This window comes from Athene noctua, chromosome 6, assembly GCF_965140245.1.
Source record: "Athene noctua chromosome 6, bAthNoc1.hap1.1, whole genome shotgun sequence".
Taxonomy (NCBI): Eukaryota; Metazoa; Chordata; class Aves; order Strigiformes; family Strigidae; genus Athene; species Athene noctua.
The window spans coordinates 24,802,392-24,815,685 of NC_134042.1; the positions used below are offsets into that span (position 1 = coordinate 24,802,392).

A 13,294-nucleotide genomic window follows, 5' to 3' on the forward strand; every position below is an offset into this window, starting at 1 on the left:
GGGAGTGTATCATTAAAGGCTCTCTGTAGTCGTAGTATTTTTCCTTGGGCATCCACTTTTGGCCACAGTTGAAGACAGGGCATCAGGCTAGATAGACTCTGTCTGATGCAGCAGAGGTGTTCTTACACTGTTCTGTGTGTGCCAGCGCTTGCATCACAGCTTTAAACGTGTCATGTCCCACGAAGTGCTTCCCTAATGAAGGGACAAACTCTGTGTCTTGTAATACAGAGCGAGACATTTTATTCTCCCGTAGTATTAATAAGCAAGGAAAAGTATGGAAAAATCCAAGAAAGCAGACTTTTAATGTAGGGCATACACAAAATGCACCTGTAATCTGCTACTTCAACAAAGAGTAAGCTCATCTAAGCATAATCTTTTAAAATAGAGTTGTGGATACCAAAACATAGCTTTTTCAATTCTTTTAATGACCGACTTTAAAAAAAAAGCCTTCCCACAAAGAGTAGGGGAAATCCAAGATGCTGAAAGGCAAAGCTCATGAGTTTAAATTTGGGGAATTTCCCTTTGTACTGGACACTGATAAAAAGTCTTTTAAAGATCACATTGTAATGCAGCTGCAGCAACAATTATGAGTATTTAAAACATCTTTTTTGAGGTTAGTATATTTCTTTATACTCATTGAACACGTGGAAATATTTTGTTTAGAAAATTAAGAGGGAGTTCGTTTTCTCGGCTGTCTGTACAGCTCATGGTGATACTTTTCTCCACTTTTCTGGTATTTCCGTGCCTATTCTCGCATGCCTGCCGAACATGTCTGAGTTTTTCCATGAATCAGAAACCACTTGACGGGCCCCACAGTTTGCAGTTTCCCAACCCCCGCCCCGCGGGCTCGGCCCCTCGGCCTCCCCCCGCCTTATCGCCGCGCAGCCGAAGGTTAAAGGCGTAACAGCTGCCGTGCGCGCAGTGGTCTGCACTTTGCTCACGATGCGGGGGATATGTCGCGACATGATAGCTAGCTGCCAGCAGCGCCCCGCCGCGGCCCCTCAGCCGCCCCAGTCCGCATGCGCGGTGCTCGGGCAGGCGCAGTGGCGGAGGTGGAGCGTGACGGTGCGCGAGCGGCGCGTGTTTGGGCGCCTGCGCGGAGCGCGTAACCCGGAAGTGCTCCGGCGGGCGCCTTGTCTGCTGTGGCGGTGGGCCCCTGCGTGCTGCAGCCCCTCGGCCGCCCGCCCGCCCGCTCCTCCCCGCACCCGCCATGTCCCGAGGCTCCAGCGCCGGCTTCGACCGCCACATTACCATCTTCTCGCCCGAGGGCCGCCTCTACCAAGTCGGTGGGTGTCCGGCCCCGGGGATGCTGCCGCTGAAGTGCCCCGTCACGGGCCCGGCCTGCCCACGCCGCCGCCGCTTCCCGCCGAGCCTGCCTGCCTTTGGGGAGGGGGGGAAACATGGCGCCTTTCGTGGCTGGGGAGTCTCGGTTCCCGCCCTGCCTGGTCCCGCGGTGTGCCGGGAGAAGCCTGGTGGGAGTCTGGAGCAGCTGCGGTCCCGACCGTGCCGGCATGGGGGCCCGGGAAAGGGATTCGCGCATGAGAGAAGGAAAACTTAGATCCAGGGTAGGCCCCCTCGAGTGTTCCCTGCCATGGGGAGGGACCTCCTGTGATTTCCCGGTGTTTGATTTCAGATGCTTGGAGATCAAACTGACAGCTATTCAGTTTATCCCTTCTAAAGTATTTTTCGGAGTTTTTCTTGCCAGACTTATGAGATTGTGGTTTTGAATCTCAGAACTACAATAGCTGTTTGAAACGGGTCTTGAACTGTCTCAAACCCTGCATGCCAGAGTAACAAAGTCAGTTTTCTGAGGTAGCCCACATTCTCTTTACACCTGAATGCGATGTGTTCAGTACATCATGGCCTGTGAGATGGCAGCAACCATTTTTTAATTGCAGGCTTCTTTCAACATTCCGTGAGTAAGCTGTGGCCTAGCTTCACTGTCTTCTGTAGGCCACTGAATCCTTTATTCATATTTTTACAGTGCACCAGATTCTGCAGAAGAGTGTCACAGTGCTCCTTCTGCAGAATACTCAGTAACAGCATAGTCAGCTCGCAGTCTGATGGGACAGTTCAGCAAGAGTGCTCCTGAAGGGTTCTTACAACTGGTCAGATTAATTGTTTTGGCAGCATCATCTTGATGCCATCTTCACATGGAGCTTAGTGGCTCTTTCCCAGCTGCAGTGGCTTAACTGCATGTGCATTGCACAGCATATCCGTACATCCATCTGTCCTCCAGCACAGGAGGTTGCTGGGACCAGACTGTGTGAGTTGTCTGTGGTAGCCAATAGTTTCTTTTGTGACTGTCCTTGAGATTTTTTTCAGGAAGAAGGCTATTTGGAATAGACTTTGTGGGCAGGTGACCCAGTCTCAAGCAGTCTGTTCTTCAAGGAGCAGCTAGGAAAGTACTGGGGGGGGGGGGGGGAGGGGTCTGTACACAAGTAGAAAGTTACCTGTACCAGATACTGACATACCTGGAGTGTGTATAAGACTTGTTCGAAACTTACTTAGTGAGCCTTATGCAAATGGATGGTAGGGACAGCACTTCCTCACACAGGATGTCAGTGGCACTGTGATGGAAGACTCGTGGGCTCTGATCTTCTGTTGACTTTAAAACAGGCTGGTTGGTCTGCATTGCCTTTCTAGCTGTTTCTCTGTTGCTGTACTACTTGTTGGGAATGGTTTCTGCATCCTGTAGTAAAGAGGAAACTGAGCCTTTGTTTTCTACCTCCTGGGTATATTCAGCCATTAGGTTAATATATGAAAAATGTGCAGTACCTCCATATCTTTTACTGGTGTCTTAGAAGCAAGTATCAGCATGTGTATTTGAGAGCCTCTGCACACAGCTTGAAGCTGTCTTAAAGATATTTTAAGTACCTGTATGCTATGAGAAGAAAAATATGTAGGTGTGCATTGTTAACTTCAAGCAAGTATGAGCTCACTCTACCTGTAGCCAGGCTGATAACTCAGGCATGATGCCACACTAGTGTCTCTGTTGGCCAGCATCTAGCCATAGCATGGGCAGAAAGCTCATGTTTGCTTGCACATATCCAAATTTAGCTTTTTTGTCTCTCATTCTCTTGAATCCTGTACATATTTGTCCCTTTGTTGTATTCAGATTAACTAGGTGTTGTCAAGGATGGGCATGAACACATGTTGCTTTAAGGTTGCTTTAAAATGAGGGTTTTCTGGAATTTGGCAGTACCTGAACAGAGATTTCCAGTGTAGCAATATTGGACTGAAGTGCCAGTACTTTGCCTTAGATCTTTCTTCTTCTTCCAAAGCTCAGAAAGCTCATGTGCCTTTGAAGTGATCTCATATTAGAAAAGCAACAGTTATTTAATATATATTTCTCATTGCTGTGGTTAAAAAAACCCTCAGAGCATCAGTGTTGTCTTGCCACCTGTTAGTTTATCTTGAAAGATCATGTTTCTCCTTAGTGGAATTTTGGGAGATGAAGAAAATTATTATGGTAAAATTTCTGACTGTTGTGATGTATTCAGGGGACTGCTGTTTTCAGAAAGAACGTATGCAGTACTACTGAAACACTTACATAGCAGAAAACAGATGTAAAACACCACTAGCAGTTTGGATTTGTTACACTGTAAGAGCCACTTCGCTTTTTGGCTTGTCTCTTTGAAAACTAAGCAGTGCAGATGGTAATAGGAACAGCGTGAGGAGGGACTGCAGTTCAGCAAGCCTGGTTGTCAGTACTTGTGAGTAGAACCGGTTTGAGGGCACCTATTCCTGATCCCACCTAAGTGTCACACAACCACAGAAGGGTTGAGGTTGGCAGGGACCTCTGAAGGTCCATCCCCCTGCTCAAGCAGGGTCACCTACAACCAGTTGCCCAGGACCACATCCAGACAGCTCTTGAATATCTCCAATGAGGGAGCCTTTACCTCTCTGGTGCCACTGCTCAGTCACCCTCACAGTAAAAAAGTGTTTCCTGATGTTCAGACAGACCCAACTGGGTTTCAGTTTGTGCCCACTGCTTCTGGTCCTGTCACTGGGCAACACTGAAAAGAGCGTAAGTGTTGCAGAGCTCTGGCCTGGGGCTTCAAATGTAACCAGTTTGCTGGTGGTGCTAACTCATGACTCACTGGGTTCTGTGCTTTGCTGCAGGCTAGCACTGACCATCCAGGGGAAGGCAAGTGAAGAGGTGAGCAGAGTTGTGCATCTAGTGGAGAGAAAGGGGAAACTTTCTTTATGGCGTGTTTGGGTAACCAATAAATGCTCTGATACCTGAGAGTAACAAATGCAGTTTCATAAATACATGGCAATCAGCCCTTCCCTAACACTGACTCAGCAGATTGAACGTCAAGATCCTGGTATTGCAAGATTTGTTTTTTTCATTTCAGAGTATTCCTCTCCTGTTGTGCAGTCTTCCATAGATATAAATGCAGCTTTTGAAACAGCTGAGTTTCTTGCTGCCCTTATTTTAGAAGGTAGTTTTAACAATTTGCTGTGCAGTTAGTTAGACCTGTCCTAAATTCCAGTTTCATTCACACAGCTAACAAAAAATTCATCTACATTTAGCTACTGCCTGAAACTTGCCTCTCCTAACCAGCTATTAGGACGCTCTGAATGTTTATCTGTATTGCCAGATAAACAATTTTTAAAGTTGTTGTTCCTGAGGCTTTTGAAACCATCAGTCAAGGGATATTTATTTCATGGATCATATCAAGTAAATCTTAATCCATTGTATTTATCTGAATAATGCTGCTTAGTTGGCATGTGCATAGGTTTCCTTTTAAAAAGTGAACAAAATTATTGCAGTATTTGAATGTAAAGTCAGAAAATGTGATAGTAAGGTTAAAACCAGTCTTCTGTGCCTGGTCCATCATTACAGTTTTCATCTGTATCAGTTAAAATCTGCAAAAGAAAATTGCATCCTTGCAATGGTAATAATGCTTGAAATACTCATCTGCTGCATGTTACAAAATCTTCTGTAGGGATTTACAGTTACTGTAGGTGAAGGTTGGACCATTTTGGCCAAGTGGAAACAGCCTTTTTTTTTTAAACAAATTCTGTTGCTGCTAAGCATTCTAACTAAACAAAAAGGCAAATTATTAGAAATATTTGAAGGAAGCAGTGATAGTAGTTTTGTGAAGAGAGTCAATGACTTTAATTCCCATCAGAAAGTTCTTGTGTGCATTGTACTAAAGACCTTAAAGACACAAAGTGTTGCACAAGTATTAAAGTATTATAAAGGTCAGAACTTGGTGAGGATTCTGTGTTGGGGGGGAGGTGTGTCAGAGTTAATTGTTCTAATATCTCTAACACTTTTTTATTATCACTTCCATATTTTTTCTAGAATATGCTTTTAAGGCCATAAACCAAGGCGGACTTACATCTGTAGCTGTTCGTGGGAAAGACTCTGCAGTAATTGTAACACAGAAGAAAGTACCTGTAAGTCTGTTTTTGAGGGGGTGGACTAGAAGTAGATGAAAAAAGGTGGGGCTGAGACTCTGCAACATTGATACTATATTTATTAGAATTGACATATATTTCTGTGTGAACTGAATGTTTTATTATAATTCTGCTTCTTACAAGTTCTAGCTCTGTTTAGTGCTCAGTGGCACATTTCCTCACCAAGTACTGTAATATTGGTTTTCTCAGAAGTTATTGAAGGGATAAAGCTTGGTGCTACTCTGGCTTCTAAGTGCTGAGTTGTCTGTAATCAGTTTCCAGACTTCTTCAATTCCTACTCAGAAAATGTTATACCAATAGCATGCAGAACAGATTTTCATCAGTGTTTTGGCACAGTGGTGATGTATTGTTGACAAAGGGGGAAGCCCCTTGTGTTCGAAGGGCAGCATAGAATAAGAGTGCAAGTTGGTGTATGTGTGTTCTAAAAGTTTCTTCAGGGGGGAAAAGGACTTTGATGTTGGTCATGCTCTAGCTGTCATCCTTTTGCAGATACTGCTGTTTTTACCTTCCCTATCCCTATTTCTTCTTTTGCATGCCTATCACAGTAAAGAGTGGAGAAAAAGTGGAAAGACTATTGTTAGCTGATACTTTGGGGCTCTTATGTAGATACCAGAGCATCCAGAATCTGTCTTTTTTTTGTACTTGAAGCACAGTGTTTTCTGTTAGATTGTTTCTATTTCCTCTTTAGGACAAGTTACTGGATTCCAACACAGTGACTCATTTATTCAGAATTACTGAAAATATTGGCTGTGTGATGACAGGAATGACAGGTATTTAATTCACTATCTTTTTTAAGTATCTGAAGTGTGACAGATTTTTTTATGTAGTTTGCCAGCTTTGCATCACATAAATAAGTGCACTAGGAGATTTGTTCCACTCAGTCTGGTTTTGGAGAACTTGTCTAGTTCTGATGTCTATAATTTAAAGGCAACTTAAAGTTGGGCTTGGAATATGCATTCTCAAGCAATGCTAGGAATAAACATGGCACATGTTCAGTTCAAGTTATTTTCTCTCTGTCTAGCTGACAGCAAATCCCAGGTGCAGAGAGCCCGCTATGAGGCTGCTAACTGGAAGTACAAGTATGGCTATGACATCCCTGTGGATATGCTGTGTAAAAGGATTGCAGATATTTCTCAGGTCTATACACAGAATGCTGAAATGAGACCTCTTGGTTGCTGTAAGTATAGTGTATAAAATTAATCTTTTTCTTGTTGCTTGCAACTTCAAGTGTAAGAAATTCTCACCCATTTTCAAATTGTGCGAGATATGGATGTAACTGAAGGAGTGAGAGGGGTGAACAGCCAAATGAGAGAGCAGTGCAGAAGTCTTGAATTGGAGACACCATTTTTCCACTGACTCAGCATTTGAATTGGAGTAAATGATGTAGCCTCTTTAAAACGTACGATTTCACTTTAGTTTTTGGGTCCTAGTCTGTTTGTACTGCACAGTGGTGTCTGTGAATGGGAGATGCTCTTTTTGCCAATATCTGGGGGGAAATATCACTGTTGGAGAGCGCGGTTATGCTTGTGCGGATTTTGTGGCTTTTTATCTAAGTAGTATGTATAGGACAAAAATCTGCAAAATTTTTGCTCTTAACCGTGAGATAGATAGATAGATATATATATATATAAAATACAGAGAAGTGCTTCAAAATATTTCACTTGCAAACATTTCTGCACGTCTTGTTTTATAACAGCAAATGCAGCTTAAATAAAAAAAGATGTGTGTAAAATTGTTTTTTGTAGATATTCCTGGTTTTCTGTGTTCTGAGGCTGGTTCTGACTTGTTTTTTCTCTTATGTTTGGCTGTAAGTAAATTATAACTGTCCTCTTAGGCTGCCTGGGAACTGAGATAAAAGACAATGTTTTCTCAATTACTTTTTCATTAAGCATTCTGTCTGGGCTTCTTTTTGTTTGCTTGTTCTTTAGTTTGTTGTTTTTTTTTTTTTCTTTTAAGAAGAATATTTTCAGAATTGGTGAATCACTTCTCGTAATCATAGTAGGCACTAGCACTTCTCACTAAAGAAGTAACATTCAGAGTTGCACCACAGTTTCCATAATGGGGCAATTTCCCTGTGCTTGTAATGTTCAGGAATGATTGTTTCTTTCTTCCCTTGGCATTTCTCATGCCTTGATGCTACTGGAAAGTGAGGGGTTTTTAAATACATGAATACAAACGTATTTTTCTTAACTTGCCTTAACCTTTCTTGAAAAGGTGATAGGAAATTTTTTTTTTCTGTTGTAGCAGTAGGTGCTCAGAAGCTTATCAGCTGTAACTACTAGTTAAAAGTTACACAAGTGTAAAGGAAAAATAATTTAAAACCTGACCTTGTTCTGTTTTGGTGGTTTTGGTGTTTTGCAAGTATTGTTTTCAAGTTATTTTTAATATGCATAGTGAGACTATATGACTGTAAATCTGGAAGTGTGGGTGAACACAGATGCATTTCAGTGATGTGACCAGTTTGTGTTACGTGAAGTCTATCCAACTTGAAAGCATTTAGTCAAGTGGTTCTGATATTTCCATGTTTCACTTCAGATTTTTTTTTTTTTTCCTTTAAAGAAAAGAGATGTAATGCAGTGCTTTTCAGGATTACAGCTGAGAAATATAAAGTTGATCTTCTAATATTGCCATTAGTTTCAACATATTTGTAAGGTTGCTTTCTGGCAAAAGGCATGTGTTAATAGAACTATTGTTTTAAAGTGTCATAATATACAATATGTGAACTGTGGCTGGGTTAACTTTATATTGGGATTAAACTTTTGTATTTCCTGATTTTGTGGTTCTCTGCACTCTAAGCATGGCAAAAATATTTCTGTGTTTAATGAGTAGCCTTCTTTGGGAATGAGCAAAATCTAGTTTGCCATAAACTGCCTTGCACACCTAGTAATGAGATGCTGGTGAGAAATGGCAAACTACAGAGAAAGAGGAAATCACAGCTCTAGGTGTTGGATTGGTTCCCAAAAATGTACTGCTGTGCATGCATGTTTTTCACAGGAGAGGGGTATCTGTTCTTCAGTTGAATTAAATAGCTAAAGTTGGGGAAAGAAAGAAATTAACAAATTTTCTCTTCAAGGTATGATTTTGATTGGTATTGATGAAGAACACGGCCCTCAGGTATACAAGTGCGATCCGGCAGGTTACTATTGTGGATTCAAGGCCACAGCTGCAGGAGTTAAACAGACAGAGTCAACCAGTTTTCTTGAAAAGAAAGTAAAGAAGAAATTCGATTGGACATACGAACAAACAGTAGAGGTAGGCCAGCAGAAGGAAAAATACTTGTTAAAGTATTTTTAATGAATGTACTGTATGTAGGCTTGCGATATAGAGGAACAGACTTAAGTATTTCCTGTTTCCTTACGGTTCTGTATTGCTGCCAGAGCAAGTATAGCTATTCCAACCAGAAAAATCTTTTGAAAGTATTTTGCAAATGCTTAAATAGTCATCTGATCTGCTTTTTCTCCTTTACATTAACTGAAGCAGAATCTGTAATTGTAGCACTCCCACTGTAGCTGGTGGTTGATTACTACAGTGCTTGATTCTGGGGGTACCAGTACTATTTTCTTTTAGTGACACTTAAAACAATCCTCATGATAGAAGGCATTTCAAACAGGACAGGATGGTGCTTGTCTGTCAATTTAGTAAATATAACACCAGTTGTTATGCCTATTGTGAAACTGTTGTTCCCAGGCCCATTATAAAAATGTATCCTACTTATATAGTATGTGAGTAAAATGTTTATATGACCAAAAGAGGTCAATGAACTTATTTTACAAATCATCCTTACTTTTTCACTTACACAGTAGAGATCTGTTTAAACAGTCCTCTTCCATGGCCCACCTGTTTCTCCTTCCAGGCCTTGTTCTTCTCTCATAACATTAACATTTCCTGCATCACAAGATCAGCAGTTGAAATGAGGAGTAATAACCTAAGCAACTGACTCCCCTGTAAGATTAAACAGAGTATAGTATTAAGATCCCTGTGTGTGCTATGCAGATTAAGACTTTTAACTAAATTACTTCTGAAGTTCACATTACTGTGAAAAGTACTATTTAAACAAAGTTCTTAAGCGTAAACTGCTAAGTTCTATATGTATACCTTAATAAATGCTGATTTCCTTAATATGCGATTTCTTTAAAGAGATCATGCTGAGAGGGTTAAATAAACATAAGTGTACTGAAATTGAATGTATTTGAAATTACCTCCCAGATCCTTTTTTATCCTGGCTAAATATTTTTCTGCTTGATTATACTGTGCATGTCTATTACTTGAGCAGTTGGAGGTAGACGAAACAGTCTTCATATTCTTGTTTTTCAGTCATAAAACTTCTACAGTATGGCACAAATACTTAATTGGTAATTAATCTGCCAGTCAAATCCTGGATGTGCTTCTGGACCTTTTTGTTCTATTTGTAAAAATGCTGAGATTGAGAATGTAGATCAGATTATTCTAAAAGTCAACAGTGATGGGGAGAAGCAAGTCTGTCAAGCAAAACCAAGAATCATGTTTTTGTAATGTTCTTTGCACAGACACACACACTGCCTTTTTTTTTTTAAGTTTGCAGTGCATTAGAGGTAATGCTCCAAGGATAAGAATTTTGTGGTTTGGGTTTTTTTTCTCAACTTGTTAGTCTTCTGATAAGATACCTATATAGTTTTATGGGATTGTTGCAGAATTAATGTATTATCAACATTTTGAAAATAAACTTTAGAAAAAGCCTTGTCTGGTCTTCTACACTTCCTAACACATTACTGATCAGAATTAAATGCCAGCATGTCAGAATAGCTGATTTGATAAGCATTTAACTACATAGCTATTGTATGGAACTTCTTTTTATGCTCAGTCATCATTTTAGGAATACATCTTTAGCATTATGGTGTCCATACTGCAGGGTTAAGTATGAGTGAGATTGGAAAGAACACCTTTTAGAACAGGTGATGTTCAGAGTGGAAAAAAAATAAAGCCATGATGAAATGCAGTTTTTAAAAACAGCCAACATAATTTTAATTACCAGAAGAAAAGCCAAAATGGAAGCAAGTGACATGTGCTTTGGGTAATCTTGGACTGTAATGATGTTTGTCTTGTTTGCCACTAATGAAACATCTTCTGTCCTTGGGACCTGGGGTTTTAATCTTTGCATGATAAAAGGTTTTGGGTTTGTTGTAGCTTTTATTTTTGCTATGAAAATGACATGTCCCTTGTTTTTTTGTAGATTGGGCTTTTTAGGGAGAACACCTGAGAGGAACTGTACTCTGTAACAAGGGAAAACTATTTAAAACTTTTCGGCTGAGGTTTTAAGGCGGAAGGAAATAACTTAAAACTAGAAGGAAGAGTAGTCTTTAATGCTATGTCTATTTAAAAAAAAAAAAAAAGAAGAAAGCCTTAGTGCTTTCTGTTTAATTATAGTTTTTTTTCCTTTTTTATTGCTTTCAGACAGCAATAACATGCCTGTCTACTGTACTATCCATTGATTTCAAACCTTCAGAAATAGAAGTTGGTGTAGTTACAGTGGAAAATCCTAAATTCAGGTAAGTGATTGGTGTTGATAAAACTTGGTGTGTTTTTCTGGTTATGTGCAATTAGTTTTAACTTCTTCTGTAATGTTAAATCGAGAAAAATACATATATGTCAGAAGCTGAAGTTTTGGAGTTGTTGTCTTCTTACTTGTAACTATTCAAAATGTGTAGGAGTAAAAGACATTGTTTAAATAAATAATAACAGTTTTAAAAGATTTGACATGGTTAAGGGATCCAGTAGAGAAAACTGTTGTCTTTTGTTTCTTAAAAGGGTACTACTTTATGTGATTATTAAAATGTAGTTACATCTGGTCTAGATGATTTTTCATGCTTAAAAGAATAAAAATTTTTTTTGTACTAGTATCTGGAGTCCATTTCCAAATCATAGTTATGACAATTAATGCAGTAACAGTCTGGTTTATATTAGGGAAAATTCTGCAAGTCCCTTAGTTTGTTTTCATTCTTTTCTAAATGGGATCTTTAAATGACTGTTGCTCATATTGTAATCGTAGCATTTTTTAACATCTCTGGTATATACATAATATATTATGAATTTGTATGATTTAAAATATTCTATTTAAATTTTACAAGAATAAAAGATCCTGGATTTTAAAATCACTGCAGTGGTTTGGAATTGGCTGAACTTTTACTTTGAGTACATTGCATTCCCGCCTAGCATGAAAGCAAGATGCTGCAATTTCCTCCCTCCCCCATTATTGCCTGACTGCAAGTGCAGCTGCACTGTGTGCAGCTAGGTTACTTGGTCACTCTATCGAGACGGCACCTGGAAATCTTCCTGCTGAGGGCTATACCTCCCATCAGATACAGTGTACTTGACAGCCTCCTCGCAACACAGTGTATAGCTGCAGAAGTATGCATGGAATGTGGGAAAATAAGTTTTGGGGCTTTTCTGTTAATGCAAAAGGACTCTTTAGGTGTGTTTTACCTAAAATTGATGTAAGTCTGGCTTGCTGCTGAGGAGTTCAGTTATTTCTGACTCAGTCTTTCATTGCTTTTTTTTTTTTAAATTAAAAAAAAAAAAAAAAAAGGAACAGCTAAGTGGGGAAGAAAAGTCCTCTGCTGCTTTAGTCTAGCTACTTGGTAGGTGGGGATTGGAGAGAGGCTTCAAACCTTTGGGTCCTCTAGGTACAGTCTTTTGAGTGCTTTCTGATGTGTTTAAAGTTGACATGGTGATGGTGGGTGGTTTTGCATTTGGTGGCCTGTGTTTAGGACAACAGAAAGACATAGCATTTTTAGAAAGCACACGGGACCTGCATTACCCCTTTTTACTGCTGCTTAAGGGTCAAGTGCTAGCTTTCTGCCAGACTTCATTTACCAATCTTACACCCTTTTCAGAAAGGATGGATAATAAGGAAAGGGAGAAGGCTATGAAAACCTGTGTCCCCCTTGGAGTAATCGTAATAATTACCGTACCCATTCTGCTCACTAGGTCCCAGCTTGCACATACGTTACTCATGAGGAATTACCTGTTCTTTTTCTACCATTTGTTACTACTTTGCTCTCTAGTGCCTTTGATTCTTCCTTTTCTTTTTCAAAAAGAATTGGAATGTCAGCCTGTGGCCCAGGCAGCAGCACTTTAAAGGGCTGAAAGATGCATTGTATAAAACTTATTTGTGTAGATATTAGGTTATAATATTGGAGCTTAAGGGGAAGAATCATTTAAGCTATGTAAGATTTCTTTTTGTTCTTTCAGGATCCTTACAGAAGCAGAGATTGATGTGCACCTTGTAGCTCTGGCAGAGAGAGACTAATTAGCATTCCCATTTCCATTGTCTGTGCTTCTGCCCAGGATATTTGGTGAAAACACTTCAATGGCTTTCAATTATGGATGGAAAACAATGTTCGCTATATGATGTATTTTACTCTGTACAAATAAAACAGAGGTTTTTGAAATATTTGGTGTCTCCCTTTAATGTAATTTTTTAAACTCTCAGCTCTATAAAGTTTTCATCAAAATGCTTGATGACTTTGAATGTTTCTGTCATGATTGCTTGCCTTTTAGTTGTATTTTAAGAGAAATTTTCTACTCTGCATTGTATTTTTCATCTAAGCTAGCTGGCTCCTAGTGTAGAGTTTTATATCAGATTGTGGTGCGTGTGGCTTGAGATAACTTGGACGTGTACCTGCATTCTCTTGCCCTGATGTTGAAGGGCTTATAACATTACTGGGTTAACTGTACTGTTACTGTGGAGAAGTTAAAAAGCAAATAAGATCTTAATATTTGCTCAGATTTGTATGAGGATATAGGACAAAAGTTGAAGCAAAAAACTTGAGCTGCCATTCCCAGTGCATTCCTTTAGACTGATTTATTTGGGGCACAGGTAGTG

General features: G+C 39.9%; 1 protein-coding gene across 1 annotated transcript; it reads left to right on the top strand.

Moving 5' to 3' along the window:
• The first annotated feature begins 1,091 nt into the window (after positions 1–1,091).
• On the top strand, positions 1,092–12,862 carry PSMA6 (proteasome 20S subunit alpha 6). The gene is made up of 7 exons (XM_074909881.1): positions 1,092–1,286; positions 5,318–5,412; positions 6,122–6,203; positions 6,455–6,610; positions 8,507–8,685; positions 10,864–10,958; positions 12,661–12,862. Exons 1-7 carry the CDS (start codon positions 1,211–1,213, stop codon positions 12,716–12,718), a joined length of 741 nt encoding a protein of 246 aa, XP_074765982.1. The 5' UTR covers positions 1,092–1,210; the 3' UTR covers positions 12,719–12,862.
• The last annotated feature ends 432 nt before the right edge of the window (positions 12,863–13,294 follow it).